Source organism: Chanos chanos, chromosome 4, assembly GCF_902362185.1.
Source record: "Chanos chanos chromosome 4, fChaCha1.1, whole genome shotgun sequence".
In the NCBI taxonomy this organism is placed as follows: Eukaryota; Metazoa; Chordata; class Actinopteri; order Gonorynchiformes; family Chanidae; genus Chanos; species Chanos chanos.
This window is the reverse complement of record NC_044498.1, coordinates 8,857,067-8,876,766: the sequence shown is the minus strand read 5'-3', so window position 1 is coordinate 8,876,766 and position 19,700 is coordinate 8,857,067. Positions and strand designations below refer to the sequence as shown.

At 39.2% G+C, this 19,700-nt stretch overlaps 2 protein-coding genes across 2 annotated transcripts; both read left to right on the top strand.

Annotated features, from left to right (window-relative positions):
- Positions 1-37: 37 nt before the first annotated feature.
- ak7a (adenylate kinase 7a) lies at positions 38-4,613 on the top strand. The gene is made up of 18 exons (XM_030770908.1): positions 38-124; positions 215-385; positions 502-610; positions 705-799; positions 888-998; positions 1,105-1,188; positions 1,335-1,423; positions 1,566-1,656; positions 1,766-1,843; positions 2,047-2,196; positions 2,402-2,530; positions 2,627-2,732; positions 2,941-3,069; positions 3,150-3,200; positions 3,436-3,633; positions 3,846-4,066; positions 4,290-4,448; positions 4,575-4,613. Exons 1-18 carry the CDS (start codon positions 38-40, stop codon positions 4,611-4,613), a joined length of 2,097 nt encoding a protein of 698 aa, XP_030626768.1.
- A 488-nt stretch (positions 4,614-5,101) lies between these two features.
- Positions 5,102-19,418, top strand: LOC115809427 (poly(A) polymerase type 3). Its single transcript, XM_030771086.1, has 23 exons — positions 5,102-5,248; positions 6,814-6,984; positions 7,247-7,313; positions 7,421-7,502; positions 7,630-7,739; positions 7,874-7,927; positions 8,119-8,230; positions 8,880-8,969; positions 11,606-11,744; positions 11,991-12,063; positions 12,449-12,569; positions 12,829-12,913; positions 15,387-15,440; positions 15,645-15,764; positions 16,242-16,351; positions 16,640-16,761; positions 16,861-17,009; positions 17,192-17,268; positions 17,360-17,529; positions 17,800-17,847; positions 18,104-18,139; positions 18,261-18,299; positions 18,482-19,418. The coding sequence occupies exons 1-23, from the start codon at positions 5,241-5,243 to the stop codon at positions 18,575-18,577; spliced, it is 2,133 nt and encodes a 710-aa protein (XP_030626946.1). The 5' UTR covers positions 5,102-5,240; the 3' UTR covers positions 18,578-19,418.
- Positions 19,419-19,700: the final 282 nt, after the last annotated feature.

The following is a 19,700-nucleotide window of genomic DNA, read 5'->3' as shown; positions in this document are numbered from 1 at the left end:
ACAGAGCAGTAGCGTCTTACTCAGTCTTACTTAGACCATGACGGAAGAGGAACATGGAAAACCAAGACCCAAACGGGTTTTTATCAACGATATAGATTCGTACTCGTCAAAACACATTGCTAAGGTACATCGATCTCTGACTGCTAGCAGATTTTTTTCGGGAGGTCTGTAGCACTGTTTTGACACTGAGCGTCATGTTATGCTTGTATCTTAGTTCTTGTCCACTTGCATCGTTGGCAAGTCTTTGGAAGACGTAGAAGAAGAGGATGAGGATGAGAACGTCCCTCAAGACGAGTCGACCCCCAAAGACGAAACTTTTCAAATAGTCGGTACTATTTCAAGTAAAGACGGGACTAAGCAGAGTTTTGCAGTGGAGCAGTATTCAGTAAGTCCGTGCCGTAGGCGGTGCAAAAGTTTACCCAGGTGCAACAGGTTAAACTGTACAATAGTCGTCGTAACTAAAACTAGACTATTCAGGCCTGCATTTTCTTTTTGTTTCAGTCATCTAATCGAGATGAGCTTCTGCAGCATCTGATGCAATGTGAAGTTATTGTGTACAACATCACAGAACGAGCTGACGTAGTTGATGAAGCCTGCTGGGCCGTATCAGGTACCCAGTTTTCCCTTCATTTCATATTGATATCATACGTAATTTAAGTTTATGTATTTTGTCGTTGTCGTTGTTGTTTTCTTTTCTAAATTAGCTCTTCATTCCGAAATTGAACATTTTCCATCTCCGAAGACATTCATTTTGGTGTCGACGTTGATGACATGGGCCATGTCCAAACCAGCTGATCCTGTGAGTGTTGTTCTGGGTTTATGGATGCTGACACACAGGGGAACAAACGAGCAGATAAATATACCTACATGTATTCGATTATCCCCAGGATGACCCCGAGATTCCTTTAACGGAGGATAACTACAAGAGAAAATTACCGCATCCGAACTTCAGAGAGCATTCGAGTACAGAGAAACTGGTCCTTAAATTGGGAAGAACGGTAGGACGGAGATCAGATTTTCAGTTCTCATGAATTTATTCTTATTATCTACCTTGCTGAAAAACATATTGTGCTTTCTCTCTGATGCACTTACTTTTTCTTTCAGAAAAAGTCCAAGCTGACCACTTACGTAGTGGCTACAGGGTTACAGTATGGAATGGGAGAAGACATCTTTCACTATTTTTTTAAAGTACTGTAAATTATCATGAAACAATATTAGTTTTTCACTGGTATGTCGTGATGACAATTCTAATTGAAGTGATATTGATGAATTGAATTGAATTGATCTGGCAGTGGACAGGTAGGTGGTTGTTTAACACATCTTTTCTCTCTCAGGCATCATGGCTTGGAGAGATGAGTACCATTCCCATCTTTGGGCCAGGCACCAATTTTGTCCCTACCATACATGTTAATGATCTTGCTGGGTTGGTAAACTGGATATACATTATTTTTTCTCCCTGTCATAATTATGCTCTTCTAGTAATTTTCTGTTTGTAGTGTTTTTGTAGATTTCTGGCTGTTATTTTCAGTGTATATATTTCTGAATCAAATGTTCTTTACCTCAAGGATTGTCCAAAACATTATCGATCACAAACCTAAAACACGCTACTTCATAGCTGTGGATGACTCCAAGAACACGCTTGAGGATATAGTGAAGGTGACATGTGACACATATTGTTGATGATATATTGCCTATGGATGATATCTTACCTCATTTTATGCATTTTATTTAACACTAGGGTATTTCGGTTGTTTTCCTCATTCAGACTATAGCCTATGTGCTTGGTCCAGGAAAAACCAAGAGAGTGCCCAGAGAGGAAGGCTACCTTTCAAAGGCACTAACGGTACGCCCTACATGAATTTGTCGACTTCTTATGTGAAGAGGTAGCAATGCATTTCTGCACTTGCATCATGTTTTGCGGTATGCTCCTGGAGTTTTGCCGTCTGCACAAATACATCTGACTGATTCAGTAAGAAAACGTGGAACAGTTTTCCTACTCAGGTTTTAGACTGATGCTGTAACATATCTATATTTGTTTCCTCGCAGAAAATGGATCTTTATTTCCTGAACATCAATCTACGGATTGAGTCTGTTTTCCTGAAGGAAGTCTTCAATCTCCACTTGGTGTGTGAAACTGGAATTGTGGAGAACATACATTATGTTGTTGATGAGTACAAGCAGGTCCGGCAACTGCTGGTGAGTGAGAGCTCATCCATACCTTATGGTGGCGTAAGTTACATGGAGAATTTTGTGCTTTAGTTGCAGATGCATCCATGTGGCTCATCTGTTTGACTGAATTTTGGATGGACGTGCTGTTTGTTTAATTTTATTCATGAGCGTTATTCATGGAGTTGTTTGTTGTTTTGACATCTTTGTGTAATATATATTTATTTTTCTTTAGCCAATCAAAATCTGTCTCCTTGGCCCTCCTGCAGTTGGGAAGACCTCAGTTGCTGAGAGATTGTGCAAACATTACAAACTTCATCATATTAAAGTCAAGGAAGCCATTGATGAGAAAATAAAGAGTCTGGTTGGTAACACTAGATTGATCAGAGATTGATCAGAGAGCACTTCACAGTATATATATATATAATATGCGCGTGTGTGTGTGTATATATGTATACAGGAGGAGATCCTGCAAACAGTTGAGAGGTCAGATGAAAATGAAGAGGCACTTCAAGGGGCTCAGGATCTACTTGAATCTCTGAGGGACAATCTAAACCAGAATGGAGGTAGTGTTCTGTGATCAAAGCAATGGTTTATCACAACGGTTTTTGGCTGACTGAATAGAAACGACATCCACCCCTCAGTGATGTAATGTCTGCTGTGAAATGAACCAATAAATGATTACGTTTGTTAACTGCAAAAAGATGAACAAAAATGATACCCTGTAGAATTCATAATCCATGCGAAACTCAGTTTTCTTATGGTTTCTCACAGGACGACTGGATGACCATTTGGTGTTTAGCATCATTAGAGAGAAACTGAATTCAAGACCCTGCAACAACCAAGGTTTTGTGCTGGATGGTTACCCTGAGACCTACGCACAAGCGAAGGGTCTTTTCTACAGTAAGACACTGTGTTTTCAAGGGTGTCTTTAAATATCATTCTGTCTGCAATCTTTTATTCAACATTTTAATGTCTTTCAGATGGCGACATGGATGACAAAGTTAATTCTTATGACAGAAAAATCATTCCAGGTAATACATTTGAAACAATGTAGACTTTGGTGTATGGCCCAACTTCATTGTAATTTAAATATTTGCCACACATATACTGACACATGGTAAATTTACACTGCGATTCACACTTTCCCCATACTCCTCAGATCATTTCTGCATCATATGTAAGAGCGAGAATGTCTAGGAACCCACCTCAATGTTACTGCTGCTGTGATACAGCTGAAATGATCCTTTGGGCTCTTTTCCTGAACAGAGTACGTTTTCTCACTCAATGCCACGTATGAGTTTCTCAAGCAAAGAGCACAGAACCTTCCAGAGAGTAAAGCGAATGAATTGCACTACACTCAAGATGAGTTTCTTCAACGTCTTGCCAAGTTTAGAGAAGCTAACACGGAGGATGAAACTGTGCTTAACTATTTCGACGAGCTGGAAATTCACCCAGAGCATATTGGTAAGTGTGAAGTTCCAACATGCTAATCAAAATTAGCATGTTCGAAAAGGAAACAATTAGGTCTTTAGCATTCCGGTACAGCTCAGTTTTCTTGTCATCTAAATAACCCTACTTTAATAAATAACCCAATTTTTTTGATCATGGCAGATTTTTTTGAAGCTGGGCCTTTTGAATCTTTCACTGGGTTGTTAATGCTGTGAGATCTCTTGCAGAAATGGACAGTGTGAAAGATGAGGAGAATCACGCTGTGATTGAAAAGATAAAACAGATAGTGGGAAAGCCCATGAATTATGGTCTTACTCCAGAGGAGCAAGAGGAGGAAGACAGAAGGATTGCAGAAGAGAGGAGACAGCAAGTCCTGTGTGAAGCAGCTGAAAGAGAGCTAAGAGAGGCTGAGGAGGTGGCCAGAATGGCTCCTCTGCTGGAAGAGTGGGTAAGGCCTTAGAATACAACAAGGTTCTACGATTCTTAGAATTCATGATATTGAATTAGAATTGTAAAATTCTTAAGCCCATTCTAACAACTGTGAGCAAGCACTGCAATAGAACCCAAATTACTCAAGGAGAGTAAAATGAAGATGAGAGGAGAGTTGTTGAAGACAAAAATCCAGCATGTTTTATTCTCTGATTTGTGTGGGTGTTTGTGTGTTTACTCAGAGAAGGACTGTAACAGAGGTGAAAAAACAGGAACATGAAATGCTGGAGATCCGCTCCATTCCTCTGAGAAATTACCTGATGAAGTTTGTCATACCCACTCTCTCACAAGGCATGATTGAGTGTTGCAAAGCAAGACCTAATGATCCAGTCGATTTTCTGGTAATATATGCTCGCTCTCTTTTCTACGTCTAATTATTTGTAAATTTGTTTATTTGTGTGTGTTTTTGTTTGTGGGCAATGGTCTGGCAGCAATTTATCATTTATTGTTTTATTTCTATATTCCAGGCAGAATATCTCCTTAGGAATAACTCAGAAGATGATTGAGTGCTTCTGCATAATACAAGCATTTGTGATTCAGTTTGATCTGATTTGACTGTTTTATGTCTTTATTAATTGTAGAGCAATTAATAGCAGTAAATACTAAACCTGTATTAACACATGATTGAGAACTGACAACATTCATTTGTTTTCCTTGATGTTAATCATTATTTTCAATTATTTTTTGGATGGGGGCAAAAGCCCACTGTTTCAGTCTTTTTCAAATAAAGTCATAAAATTCTGTCTAATTAAATGTTAATGGTCTCTTTCTTCTCCAAGATCACCATAGCTCTTAATTAGGTTTGACATGACTTCCATATTATTCCTTTGTTGCCCGCTCATTTGAGTGCGCAGGATGATTCGTGTCGTACTATAAGTCGCTTCACATTCCAGTACAGCAGGAGGCGGTACTGCATGCACTTTCTAACACATTAGCTGGAAATAACAGTCAAAGAAGGGGAAGAGGACTTTGCTGTTTCGGCTGCTGCAGCGCCATGTTTGTGGAAACAAAGGGAACCGTTTGCATCCTTTTTTAGCCTCCCCCTCTGTGTGATTCCCGGAATGCGCCTAACTACAGCTTAATAACAACACCAGAATGTAGATTTGAGTGTAAAGTAGCCGGAGGTTTTTGCAATGCCATTGTAAGTATGTTGCCTGTTGAATGTGTTGGTCTGTGTTGGTCTGGCTGGGTGGATTTGGGCCCGCGTACACAACGTATACAACTAGTACAAACCGAGAAGTACAAACGCACGCATCGTCGTCTAAAAAACATCCGCCTCGGTAGTAGTTAGTCCGTTGATAACTTTATTTCAAATTACGGATAATCAGCATTTCTTTGCTGCTTTTATGTCGCCCCACAACATTGAAATTGCGACCTCCTAACAGTTTGCTAGCTGGTTAGCTAACCGGCTGTGTAATTTGAACAGATCATTAGTTTAGATAGCAAGGCCTGGAGGCGAGGGAAATAAATTTATCTTGCTCATGAAGTTAATTTAATAATTTGAACGGTTCATTCGGAAACTTAATAATAAAAATACTGAGAGTGATGTAATAATCTGAGGTGTCCATGCCAAGCAAAATTCAGCGCGCTTTTGGAATTGGTGATATGGTAAATATGTCGCGGTGCACGTTGCGTACCTGTATGCTTTACGTAAATAAGGTAACTGTATTTTACACACAAAATGTTTTCGGCGAGCACTGTGTGGATTGCCCTCAGTTCGTTGTTGCCAGGGAGTCTGTTGAGAGACCTGTGGCAAGCAAGCTCGTTTAAAAAGTAGCTTCAGGTTGGAAATGACTGATTTTCAACTAGTAAACAGAGAGAGAGCTGTCAACGTCCCTTAAGAACATCTTGTACATAACATTGAATACTTGAATTCATGTACTTTATGTTTGTTAGTCTCGGTCTGTTGGACTCGTTTAACATCACGTATTTGCTGTAACCTGCAAACTACAAGATTGTTATGCTTGCACGAGCATATTTTACATGGCGACATCTGCTGAAGATTAATAAAAGAACATACTGCATCAGAAGCAATGAGTCGTTGATCGAATTTCCCAAACTTGAGACCGAAATGCGTTTACCCTCAAATCCAGGAGCATCAACACAAGACTGAGCGGGTGCTAGTGGATGTTGTGCAAGATTGGAGAGTTTATGTAGTTTGTAGTTTTGTGGTGTTGGTTGTTGTATTTTTTCCACGTCTGTTCATTTCATTTGCTGTTTGCACACTCCAGAAAGAACCTTGTAGTCATTTCAGTGTTAACTGCAGTCATTTAAAGTTAACTGCAGATGGCATCATCTAACTCGTGTTCATCTCCAAAATAGGGGTTATTGGAAAAAAATCAACCACTTAAAGAAAATCATGCGTTTAATGGAAAATTTTTCTCCTGTTCTTGTATAATGAACCATGCATTTTGTATATACATTTCATTCTCGTATAATGAACCAGACATTAGAGTTCACTGATAGAGTAACAGGTAGCTCCAGGGGGGGAAAAGTATTACCTGTTGTGCAGGTGGCAGTTAATTCGTTGTTTACAACAACAAATTTCTCTAAGCCTTTGGCTTGGTGGGATAATCTTGTTATACTGTTCGGATCTACATTTTTATGTTTAAATATCAGATATCATACCATAGCCACTGTTATTGACATTGGCTTGTTCAATAACCCAGCATTGCCTGTGCTGTTCTGTCATGGCTTTCTTTACAGTCCGACCACTAATCAGGGGCAGTCAGCCCAGCAGACGCCCAAACACTATGGGATTACTTCTCCCATCAGTATGGCTCTGCCCAAGGAAGCTGACCTGGTGCTCACCCAGAAACTGGTTGAGGCACTTAAGCCCTATGGAGTGTTTGAGGAGGAGCTGGAGCTGCAGCGCAGGTAACAAACCATTTCTCTCTCTCTCTCTCTCTCTCTCTTAAACCAGAAGGGATATGGTAAGTCTATCTCTCTCTCTCTCTCTCTCTCTCTCTTAAACCAGAAGGGATATGGTAAGTCTATCTCTGTCTCTCTCTCTCTCTCTTAAACCAGAAGGGATATGGTAAGTCTCTCTCTCTCTCTCTTTCATTAAACACAAACAAGTGAATTAATTTATCTGAACTGGATGGTGGTTTCACATAATTGTTTTCTGAATTCTCAACAGAATCCTGGTCTTAGGGAAACTGAACACATTGGTCAAAGAATGGATTCGTGAAATCAGTGAGTCTAAGGTATTCTTATGCCTTTGTTACTCGCAAATAAATCTTACAATTCACTTTGCAATGTTTCACTTGCATGAAAATAGAAATTAAGAGACAGTGTCCTTCTCTTTTACCAGAACATACCAGCATCTTTGATAGATAATGTTGGAGGGAAAATCTTCACATTTGGCTCCTATAGGTTAGGAGTTCACACAAAAGGTAACCGAGTTGTTTGCTCATATGTTTTAGTAATTGCATTGGGCTAAATTTTTGTCGTGTTATGTAGTAGCATTAAAAATATGTCACTTGCCACACAGCTTGTTCATTGTGGTTGCTTGGTCTTCAGGTGCTGATATCGACGCCCTCTGCGTTGCTCCACGCCACGTGGAGAGATCCGATTTCTTTACCTCATTTTATGAGAAATTAAAGGAGCAAGAGGAGGTGAAAGATTTGAGGGTAAGACATCTATATCCAAGGACGAAACCCATTTACATGGTGGTGGAATAAAGTGGTGTGCCTTAAAAAGGAACTCAAAAAGTGCCACACAATAGGAACGTTGTGTTTGACAGTTCTGTGCTTTTGTCTTTTAGGCAGTGGAAGAAGCCTTTGTTCCCGTGATTAAACTGTCTTTTGATGGTATTGAGGTAATCTTGTGTAATCCTGTGTTAAGGAACAGTTGTAGTCGCCTAGCAATTTTAATTCTTTTCAGATACATGTAGTTTGTCCTTAAAGCACAACCCCCCCTACCCCCCCCACACACAAAATGATTATATTACACGATGATGTTCATTCTTGTATGTGACTGTGGCTGATGCGTTTATTCTGTGTGTCACAGATTGATATACTGTTTGCCCGGTTAGCACTGCAGACCATTCCAGAGAACTTGGATCTACGAGATGATAGCCTGCTGAAGAACTTAGACATTCGGTGTATAAGAAGTTTGAATGGTAACTTTCACTTTCGCTGTTTTATCAGGCAGTTTGAATGCAGTACAGGTGGCTGCTCAGACAAACAAAACATTTCATCCAATAAGAGACAGAAAGCGCATTGAAAACAGGTGCCTCCTCTCAGCTGTCTGCTCATCCCCTTGAGACAAAACATTCCCAGTAATTAGAAAGGCACTCTGAGTGACCACGTTCAAACTGTGGCAAATCATTTCTGTATTGACTTGGACTGTTAATCTCCAGGTTGAAACTGACCTCATCCAAAAGGTCTGAAAACATCGCTGGATGGTTTGACAAGCATTAGAACAAGATTAAGTGTAGGCCATGGCTGTCTCAAGTAGCAGATCTCAGTCTTATGAAAGACTTGCTGGAGATGCTGTAGTGCTGCCTGAGGCCGCGTTTCCCGTCAAATAAAAACCGATGATGAGTCTGAAATTTCTCATGAACGAATTGCGTTGTATCTCACCAGTGGAGTAACATGTGATAGTGTTAATGCAGGTCTGAAACTTGTTTTGACTTGCTCATCTCTTTATCAAATACTTTATGCAGTTGTTTCATTTATTTTGGCAGTTACCTGTTTATGTTGTGACCATTGGATTGCATGATTGATTGATCGATCACAGCGCAGTAATTATTTGAGTTTCATGTGCAGGTTGCAGAGTGACTGATGAAATCCTCCATCTGGTGCCCAACATTGAGAACTTCAGACTCACTCTTAGAGCCATCAAGCTCTGGGCAAAACGTAAGTTGGATTTTGTTGTTTTTCTTCACAGTTCGAGTACAGCTATGTGCATGAACTGGTATAGGTTTACGTAATGCGGTGAAAACAAGTTGGAACAAAAAATGACCTGTGACGACCCTTTGTCTGAACAGGATTAGTCAGTTCAAAGGAACTGTGCACTTTTGCATTTTGCTCCAGGAATTGCACACCATTTGTTGTCATGGCAGTTGTTTTGTTTGTGTACGCTGCTTAGCCCCCAGGTTTTGTTGCAGCCAAAGCTTACCTGCATTGAGGTAACCAGGAATGCTACCATAGTAGGTGACAAAAGCAGTGTAAACACTCCAGTTAAGTGCTGTATGTCATGAACACACCCCCCACGCACACACACACAGACACACACACAGACACATTAAGTCTGACGAAGTTTCATCTACTGAAAAGAAAATACCCCTACAGTCTAAAGTTGTGTCCCAAGCCTTAGGGAACTCCCTGATGAGTCTGCCTTTGTGGAAAGCAAGGAACATCCTCTGAGGATAGCTAATTTTGACCAGGTTTTACAGAGTATCAGGTGGCTCCCCTGCAAAAGTAGGGAATTCCACGGTTTGTAGAAGCTAGGCACAAAGAGAGTTTTCAGTATTTTCCTGCTATAGATATACCCCGAAACAGATTTTTTTCAGCTGACTGTTTCTACCTCTTATTGGGTCATCTTAACTTTTGGCTTCATTTTGTTCCAGCTGAGAGATCCTGCTTCATGGTATATCCATAGCTAATTAACCATAGCCAGCCTCACAAGTGGTAATTGCTAACTGGCAAAAGTGCAAGAATGTAAAAACTTGGAACTAGTGCTGGGTGGTTTGACCAAAAATTTGTGTGACGGCATTTTCTAAGACTCTGGCGATTTCACGGTACATCACTTTTTTTTTTTTTTGCATGACTGGGCCTTTATATAGGCCTGTAGTGGCTTATTCTACTATCAGGACTACATAAAATATAAAAACATTTTAATTTCATCAAGCATATAATGAAGGCTTTGATTGCTATAGAGTTTGCTTGGCCACGCAAAGTGATACAGTATTTGAAGGAATCAGTATGCATGAAACAGTTGCAGAATGTAAACAATTTTTATTGTGCGAATCGCAATGTAGTAAAAACAGAACTCAAAAATAAATACATATGCCAGCAACTTTAAGGTTGCTTCCTTTTTAAGACAAAATATTTTAAGATAGTTCTATAAACACTGTAAACTGACCTAAAATACTCAGAGTGTCAGGCCTTCAAACCAGAATTCGGTTTGTTCCGAGCGGTGTCGGTATTTTAACGTTTCCGGTTTTGCGTTCCACCTTAAAGTTATCATTCCCAAACTGGTTAGAACCATGTGAAATACTGATTAATAACGTTCCATGTAGGGTCATGTGACAAGACAATATGTATTTTTCACATGGTATAAAAATGTCTCTTGATAGATATTTTACTCTAGTCTCTATCGCTAATGTCACCAAACATTACAAAAACGCATTGCATCACTAACTAGGAGCACTGTAGTCCAATCTGTCCTCGGGCCAAAATCCACTGTGGCATCCCGGTCATTTGATTGGTTTGCGATTGTTGTCAGTCGCTAACGTTTTAAATGGCAAAATGAGAAACTGTCATTTTAACACTACAGTTAACAAGCTTGCTGATGGGCTGTGTGGGGGGGTATAAGCACACGATCCGTCCCGGCTGCCCGGCCCGTTCTACGCATACGCACGCTTGCACAAAAGTCAACTAACCCTATCCCTAACCCTAACCCCAACCGTAACCGTCAGCACGCGATGTGCAGAACGGATCGTGCTTCTGGGGACGGATTGTGCACTTACAGCGCGAGTGACATTCAGAGAAAGACAGGAAGTAAACCCCTGCACCAAAGTTACTGCAAGCAGAAAATATTTTAATTTGTTGTAATAATTGGAAGAATGAAAAAATAACATTATTAACGGGTTAACATTATTCCAAATAAATGTTTCTGTTCCAGAACTTTAAAAAATGTAAAGTTTCTGGTTTCATTTTTGTTCCTAGCAAAATATCGATTGTTTCTGGTTTTCGTTTTCGTTCCTCGAACCGGTTCAAAGCCTTGATTATTAGTGTGACAAATTGTTTGTGTCACAAATAGTTGTTTGTCATGCTGTTTTGCCTTGTTAAAGAGAGTAAGTTGTGGGTGATTAATTGTTGTGTTAGAAAGTTATAACTGTTAGTAAGAGGGTACGCACAGTTAATAGGGGAACCCCTTGGAGCGGCGAACAATATTATATAATTTGCCGTGTATTGAAGCATTACAGCTGTTGTTTCAGCTATGCTCCAGTATGGCAGTACATAAAATGTATACCGTACTGGAAATTAAAACGAGCATACTGGATGAACCGGTATACTGCCCAACACTACTTGGAATTCAGCATTGAATTTAATAAGTTGGCCTGTCGTGGTCTGTCTAGCTCGCTCGTTAGCAGGCAGACAGATTCCCAGTTGCTGAAAGACTCGCTTGCAGAAGACTGTGAAATCGAATTGTACTCCTTTTCTGCACATGTATTGTTGTCTAGCTGTTGTCTGATTTGCTAATCCAGTGCTGCTGCGAAAGCAAAATGAGAACATTTTTTTTAAGAAGTCACCCTCTGTCAAAACAGGTCGTAATATTTACTCTAACATCCTGGGCTTCCTGGGTGGTGTGTCATGGGCCATGTTGGTGGCTAGGACCTGTCAGCTGTACCCTAATGCAGTGGCTTCAACATTGGTGCACAAGTTCTTCCTGGTCTTCTCCAAATGGTGAGTTCTTCACACCAAACATGCTGAAAGGAACAGGATACAGGATACACACTATATTTTGCCTCATTTCAGGATCTTTTGTAATGTGTGTGTGCGTGTGTGTGTATGTGTGTGTGTGTGTGTGTGTGTGTGTGTGTATATATATATATATATATATATATATATATATATATATATATATATATATATATATATAATATAAGAATACAGAACAGACTTGATTTGATTGTTGTTTTATTATTAAAGGGAATGGCCCAACCCAGTCCTTTTGAAGCAACCAGAGGATTGCAACCTTAACCTTCCAGTTTGGGACCCAAGGGTACAGTAGTAGTCATGACAACCACTAGTCATGATAACATTTTCTTCTTTCAAGCTCAGAAATGCATTATATAAATCCATGTAAATGTCATGGAATTGAGGCAAAATGAGTAAGTTTACATTTCTAAGGTGATGTAGGATTAGTTAATATTGCTCCTTGTTTACTGTGCGACTGAACGAGCTCCTAGGTGATATTTGTTTGTAAAAACTTAAAATGAAATAATGAAAAATACCATAAAATATATGGTTGTTTTTTGAAATCTGATATTGCCTTTTGTGAGACATACGTGCTTGTGACCCATCAATGTGAGAGCAACATTGACTGATCTCAGGGGATTAGCATGTGAGAAACGATTACCTGCTAAAACTGATTTTGCCCATTTCAGGTGACCCCCAGTGATCGCTACCACCTCATGCCCATCATTACCCCAGCGTACCCCCAGCAGAACTCCACCTACAATGTCTCTGCCTCAACTCGGGCTGTCATGGTCGACGAGTTCAAACAGGGTGAGTCAGGGTCGCCAGATGGTTCCTCTCTTGCATCTAGCTACTGCATAATAATCAATAGACAGGGTTAGGGTTAGCCTGCATCTCTGCATAATAATCAATAGACAGACACATATGAAGGAATGAAAGTAAACAGTGTATAGTACATTATGGTGAATCTGTTGTTAAAATGGATGGATGTCATAAAAGGGGTAACAGATCTTGATGTGGTTTGCCGTGACTCTTATTTCAACTGAAGTTATTTGCCTTTTTTTCTTAGGTCTTGCCATCACAGATGAAATATTGCAGAATAAAGCTGAATGGTCCAAACTATTTGAAGCACCAAACTTCTTTCAGAAATACAAGTATGTATTAAGCTGCTTATCCTGTTGGACACCCATGGTGAGATTTTATTTCAATAAAGATTTATTTTACAAAACAAGCACACACTTTCATAGTATTTGCAAAATGATGTGCGGCTGCATATGTGATCTACTGAATCAATTTGAACGTGAAAAGAAAAAAAAAATAAAAGCGAAACGGCCGATACGAACAGGTTCTTACATTCTTGCGACGCAGAAATGGTGGGCTTCAAGTAGCAATTTCACATTTTATTTTGTTCATTGAAGTAAGTCTACCTCCTACTGAGAACTGTAAACTGTGCCCACATTGTACAAAACTCAGCTTTTGAGATGGTTGTATGTGTCTTACCAAAGGTAGGTACGAAGGTGTGCAAGGATTTTTGTTGAACATTGATTTTTATCCACTGCTTTTTCTTGTGTCTTAAGTTGTATACAATTCCAAATAAAATGTTTTAGTTCACAATTTGTACAATGTATTTCTTGTTAGTCTGTGTTTTTTATAGAATTTTTCTACCATGATCCACATATCTTTGTGGCTGAGAATTGTAGCTCATAAGATTTGAACTTAAATGCATTCAAATTGATTTTTCAAATTATATTATTTGCATTAAAAACAACTGAAATTAAACTGAATTGAAACAATCCTTCGCTGTCTCTTTAGACATGGGTAATTAGCTGAAATAATTACTTTAATTTTATTTAAAAAAAACAAAAAAGAAGAAGAAGATGAAAGAAAGAAAACAAGTTAGTCATCATTCCTGTAATCACCCATTTTCTCTGTTTGTATCACGTTTGTCTGTCTTTGTCTCGATATAGCAGCAGTGAATTTGATCATTTGCATTTAGGACATCTCAGTCTAGAGGGGCATGTTAAGATTTTTGTTTTTATTTCTAACCTTAAAGTTAAGTTCAGCTTCACCCTTTGACTTTATGGACTACATTTTCAGGACTTTGTTTTGACATTGCAAGTACACAGATTATTTTCAATGTACTCAATAGCCTTTATACCCCCCACTTAAAAAAAAAAGAAATAGAAGTTGTCTATTCTACAAAAAAGGAATGGCTATTGGAGAAAGAAATCAAACAAAAGCCATGCATTAACAGATGGGGTGGTCTAAATAACATGATATAAGTATAAAAACATTTAGATGCAGTTCTATTCAAATAGACAAGCGGTCTTTAGTCCCATTTTCTGTCTCTTAAAGATGTCATTGTCTTACACAGGTCAAGGTGATCAAAGATTATTGAAAGTAATTTGGTTATCCCCCAACTTTTCAGACTAACCAAGTTTTTTTTTGTTTGTTTGTTTTTGTTTTTTTCTTTTTTGTTTTTGGTTTTTTAATGAGCTGTCGTTATGAAAAACTGTGATGCAGCCCTTCACCACTGGATGCTTTAATTTTCTGCAGACTAGACTCAATAGACACACATCCTGGCTGCTGAAACAGATTTTTAACAAGCATGTCCCTGTTCTGTGCTGGAAAAATGGCTTGCCTCTTAGCTTTCTTTATCCTTCAAAACGATTGACTGGCTTGTATGGAATTAAGCAAATAATCTTGGAATATTGTGCAGCCATTGATGACTTTTTAAGCGCCGCCCCCCCCCCCCCTTTGAAAAATTGATCTTTGACCGTATGTACTGTTTTATTTAATAAATTATGTCTCCTTTGGACTTGCACTGTTTTCTTATTGAGAAAGATCTGTCCATTCTAGCAGTGGCCCTTAAATGATGATGTCGAACGTGGATGGATTCTGACCGTAACTTGACAGAGTACTTTTTTTTTTGTTTGTTTTGCATCATCTTCCAAATACAGCTATGTCAGGAATGTTCTGTGACCAACTCATTCTGGAAGTGTGCATTGGCATTGCTATTTGTGTTGACGCTTTGGAATGGCATATACAGTTTTTAGATTTGATTTTGTTAAGTAGTTAGCTCAGAATTGTTTGAAATACAGTTTGAGTCATGAGTTTATGAGCTGTGAGTTATTGTTTTCTAGGGTGTCAAATACATGGTTTTATGTGAGCTAGTATCGTTTTTACTGTCTTGCGGTGATGATGTCTCAGTGATAAAATGAAATTGGAACTCTTCCTGGGATCTTTCATGTTCTCATTTTCAAAAGGCTCCAAAGAATGTTTTGTTTGTAGAATTGAGATTGTGTTCCTGGTTGACCTTTAAAGCTTTAATCAGTCATTTGATGGTGGTGTTGATTAGAAAGACAGGTGGTTGCCTTTTTTTTTTTTTTTCTTTTTTTCCTGCGGACACTTGCTCAGTCATGACTTCCGTACTCGTTTTAGCAACCGAGCGCCGTGTTCCTTCTGGAAGCACATGTCTGATGTTATTGTACCACTTGTGAGATAACTGTTGCTACACAATCACGTCTGGATGGCCCCGGGGGCTGTAGCCACCTTGAAACTTAATTGATCAGCTTTCTGTCTGAAGGATGTAATGGCATTGTTGTTTTGTTCTTTTTATATTCCAAGGCATTATATTGTGTTGCTAGCAAGTGCATCAACTGAGAAGCAGCATCTTGAGTGGTGAGTACCGAGCTGAAATAGTAATTCAAATTCTGATCTGATGTCTTTAGTGTTAACTTGCGTAGTCAAATTTGTCATCTGTTTTTTTTGTTTGTTTTTTTTTTTTTTTTGTTTGTGTCTCTGTTTGGATTACTTTGAATTAAAGCAGTAAGTTCTATGGAAGACTAGCAGTAAACAATTTTTTTTTTTTTTTTTTTCTGACAGGGTTGGTCTTGTGGAGTCGAAGATCAGAATCCTGGTGGGAAACCTGGAGAAGAATGAGTTCATCACTCTTGCTCATGTGAATCCACAGTCGTACCCAGGACCCAAGGAAGGCAATGAAAAGTGAGATTAGCCTTTAAAAAAAAAAAAAAAAAACTCTTACAGTTTAATATTGGCCTTTGTAATCTTTTATTAAATATTCATAGTACTTAATATTCTGATTAAATGAAAAGAATGGCCCAAGACTGATTTATCTGTCAACACTTATGAACTAAGCCATAGATTTAATTAGACAAGGGAAGAGAGCAATTTCAGCACCTCTTAAACTGTTTCTTTTTTTCCCCTTCAGAACTGTGTTTCCCATTATTTATGAAAAAAAAAACAACAACCACAAAAAAAAAAACATCTTAAATTTAATTTAAAAAGAAAAAAAAGAGGATGAAACTAGATGGTTAGTGTATTTCCTTGGGAAATATGTTGTTTGAATTCATTGTGATTCAATTCAGATGTATTTTAGGGTTGGGGTAATATATGCATAGCTCCTATTGAGCCAACTATATAATTTATTCATTTTTTTTTTTTTTGTAAAAACCTACGCAGGGAGGAATTCAACACAATGTGGGTTATTGGCATTGTTTTCAAGAAACTGGAAGGGTCTGAAAACTTGAATGTGGATCTGACTTTCGACATCCAGTCTTTCACAGACACAGGTTCCATTTCTCTTATTTAAACAGAGCTCAAAAAGAATTCTATGCCAGTTTTTCATTTTGTGCTATTTGTCCTGGACAAATTAAAAAACAAAATGTGTATTTTGTATCCATCACTTGGTATGAAACATTTTTTATTCCTTTTATGCATAAGCACAGTAAGTGTGTCTTCAAGTCATGAAAATCAGAACTTATGACTTTTATACCTAAGGTACCATACGCTTTTTCTTTATTAAATGTGATATACATTACGTCAGAAACCAGTGTAATGTTTTGTGCATGTTTTTCCAGTTTATCGCCAGGCAATCAGCAGCAAGATGTTTGAGCAAGACATGAAAATCACAGCAATGCACGTTAAGAGGAAGCAGCTGCACCAACTACTGCCAAATCTGGTCATTCAGAAAAGGAGAAAGGTCAGCTTGTCTGTGTATTAACTCCCGTTAATACTAAATTACTGCATAATGGTTCAATTATAGCCCAATTCTAATCCTCTGTGTTGCTTTATCCCGTAGCACTCTACGGAGGGCATCCGCTCAGTGAATGACAGCAGTTTGGATTTATCCTTGGACAGTGACAACAGCATGTCGGTGCCCTCTCCCACGGGCACGTCTGCCACTGCTGCCAAGAACAGCCTGCCCAGTCATGCTGCCAGTCCGCAGCGGTAAGCCAAGCACCCAGTCATCTTATGTCATTTAGATTTCCCATAGGACCGAACATTGTTCCCTGAGGAACTTCATATTGTGTGTGTTGCTTTGTAACATGTGAAAAGAGCTTTTTTTTTTTCTCGTAATAAATTTTGCAAATATTGTCTTACGTTGTTGTCCCTATCTGTTTGTCGTAAAGCTCTTCGGGGCCGGCCGCCGTCCTTTCAGATGCGCTCGGTAAAACAGAAATGGCAAAAGGCACATCACCGGCAGTGGGTGAGTTTTTCCCGCGTCTTTATGCAGGTCTTTTCTCCGGACCTAATCGTTGCCTGTTACTCTTTAAAGCTTGGATATCCCGTTTTCCTAGAAGCAGCAGAGGGAACCAAGTCTGTAACTGGTCCGGTGGGGTCCAGGTCTGCCCACGCCCTCAAGAGGTCCTCCTCCAACAGCAGCCCACCGCACCTGAGTCCCCAGTCAGTGAAGAGACCAGGCTCCCCTCTTTCCACTGAACAGGAAAAGAAACTCAAAGTTGAGGAGGTAGGCTACTACAAGGTAGCATTCTCCATGACAGTAAAGCTATTTTTTTTAAATCCTAAATTCAATCACACTTCTAATTGGTTTTCCATTGTTCTTGTAAAAACGTCCTAAGCATGGTGTATTTTGAATTAATGCATAATTTGCTTGAATTTAATGAAAAGACAAGTGACAAAAGGTGATAACGAGGCAAACAGATGCTGTTTTGTGTCAGTCTGTGAGTTTAGAGGATCGTGTAAATGAATGCGTGAAATAAGTGTTTTTATTTTCCAGGATGGCCTAGTGGCTGAGGATAGTGGCACTGCCTCCATGGAGATGCAGGTATTGTTTTGGTTTTGTCATCAAAAATGGAAATCGTTTGCTGCTTCTTGGTTTTTTTTTTGTTTTTTTTTGTTTTTTTTACGACGTTCTTTTTCTTTTTCTTCCCCCCCCCCCTCTCTTTTTAATTCTTTATAAACACTTTTGACGTTGTAATATTTTTATTCTATACAATAGTATGTTCAAATCGATTCCAATATTCCCCTTCCCCACGCCCCACCCCCAACTGTGACATTTTTTTGGTTGTTCCGTTGAGCAGAATGAGGAGGATCTGAAGACGGATACAGAGATAAAGGTAGGGACCTCAAGACTGTGGCATTCACGTTTTACAAGAATTTATTTAGTATTCATCACCAGCTCTCACAGAATCGGTTATGGATTCAGTGCAATGAATTCTTGTTTGCAACCGTTGACAGGAAGTGGACTCAACGGGGGAGAAGATGCCTACAACTCAGGTGGGACATAACTGAAGTCGGAATCGTTTAAGCTCATCTCTTATGGTCCATGCCGTAATTGCTATTTCATTGCAGGAAGAGCCTGTTTAGTAATGGAGGTTTTGTTACTAACTTTAGAGAGAGATACTTTGTGTGTTTCTGTTTAGGGTAATATCTTTGATTTGTCTTTCAATTTTTGTCAGAGAATGCCCAGCGCAGATCTGTCAGACGTTGCTCTGCTTCCTGCCAATCCCATTCCAGTGGTGAAAAACTCCATAAAGCTGAGACTCAGCAGGTAGAAGTCCTGAAACGACGCCCCTACCTCTCCCAGTCCGAGGATGGAAAGACGGACAGAAACCGCGCCCGCTCACTTGCGTTGTCTCTGAATTCCTCCCGTGCAGTCTGGTTACGTATGCCAGGACCCTACCTGTAGTACAGAGCTCTTACCACAAGGGGGCGGCACTGCTCTTCTGCAGATACCCCCCTCCCGCCCCACGCCGCCCCGTTGGTCCTACCCCTCTGTCTGTTTCCCTCAGAGCAAAGCAACAATACACGAGTATGATGTCATGTCCTCACATCCCTGAATGGGACATTTGAGCATATGTATGTGCGCATACGTGTACGTAGACACATACGCAAGACACTGACAGAATTTCCGTTCAATAGTAAACCGTGTGGGTGTCATTTTTTTTACTTTTTCCTTTTGCTTTGTGCATAAATATGTGGCATGTTTTGATTTTAAAATGTCACTGATCATGACGCCCCTCAACTGTAACTGTTACAGTAGACTAGAGTCTGAAAGGCATTAGTCATTGGGGAGATTAAAAGAAAAATTAGACAACAATAGACATGGGTTAAATGTTCTTGCGTTTTTTTTTTTCTTTTCTAAGCCCATCTAAATATACAATTTGATCAAATATGTGTAATTGGAGAGGATTGTTGTGAAAATGTGTCTCTCTGTGGTCTGTTCTGTTAATCGGTGCGAGTATACGGGTCTGTACCATAGGAAGAAACCAGTGAATATTCCCAGCTCATTCTTAATCTATGCTCAAGTCACTCTTTCTTTCTGTCAGGAATTTTCATCTGATCATGTTTGGGATCGTCAATGAGGTATCCTGTTGCGGGCCATTATTAAAAAAAAAAAGATATATTTAGTGGCATTTAACCTAATCCGTCTTGTACAAATACATCCGAATGAAAAAAAAAAAAAGAGGGAATGAACACACATTTATTTGCTTTGGAAATTAGGTTTGAGACTTTTTGTTTTTCTTGGGTACTTTTATTTTCAAATGCAGCATACTGTAAATATTGCATTTTCAGTAACAGACTGCTCTAATAGTTCGTTTTCATTACGTTAGATCAACTAAATTTCTTTTGGTTTAGCTCGTCGTGAGTGTATGGACATGACTACGTCAACTGAAT

Excerpts from the sequence above, each read along its gene's own strand:
- ak7a (XM_030770908.1), top strand. The coding sequence starts at position 38 with ATGACGGAAGAGGAACATGGAAAACCAAGACCCAAACGGGTTTTTATC. Across the intron at positions 800-887 it reads TGTCCAAACCAGCTGATCCT|GATGACCCCGAGATTCCTTT; the intron begins GTGAGTGTTGTT and ends GATTATCCCCAG. Across the intron at positions 4,067-4,289 it reads CTCCTCTGCTGGAAGAGTGG|AGAAGGACTGTAACAGAGGT; the intron begins GTAAGGCCTTAG and ends GTGTTTACTCAG.
- LOC115809427 (XM_030771086.1), top strand. Across the intron at positions 12,914-15,386 it reads AACTTCTTTCAGAAATACAA|GCATTATATTGTGTTGCTAG; the intron begins GTATGTATTAAG and ends TTATATTCCAAG. Across the intron at positions 18,140-18,260 it reads AGACGGATACAGAGATAAAG|GAAGTGGACTCAACGGGGGA; the intron begins GTAGGGACCTCA and ends AACCGTTGACAG.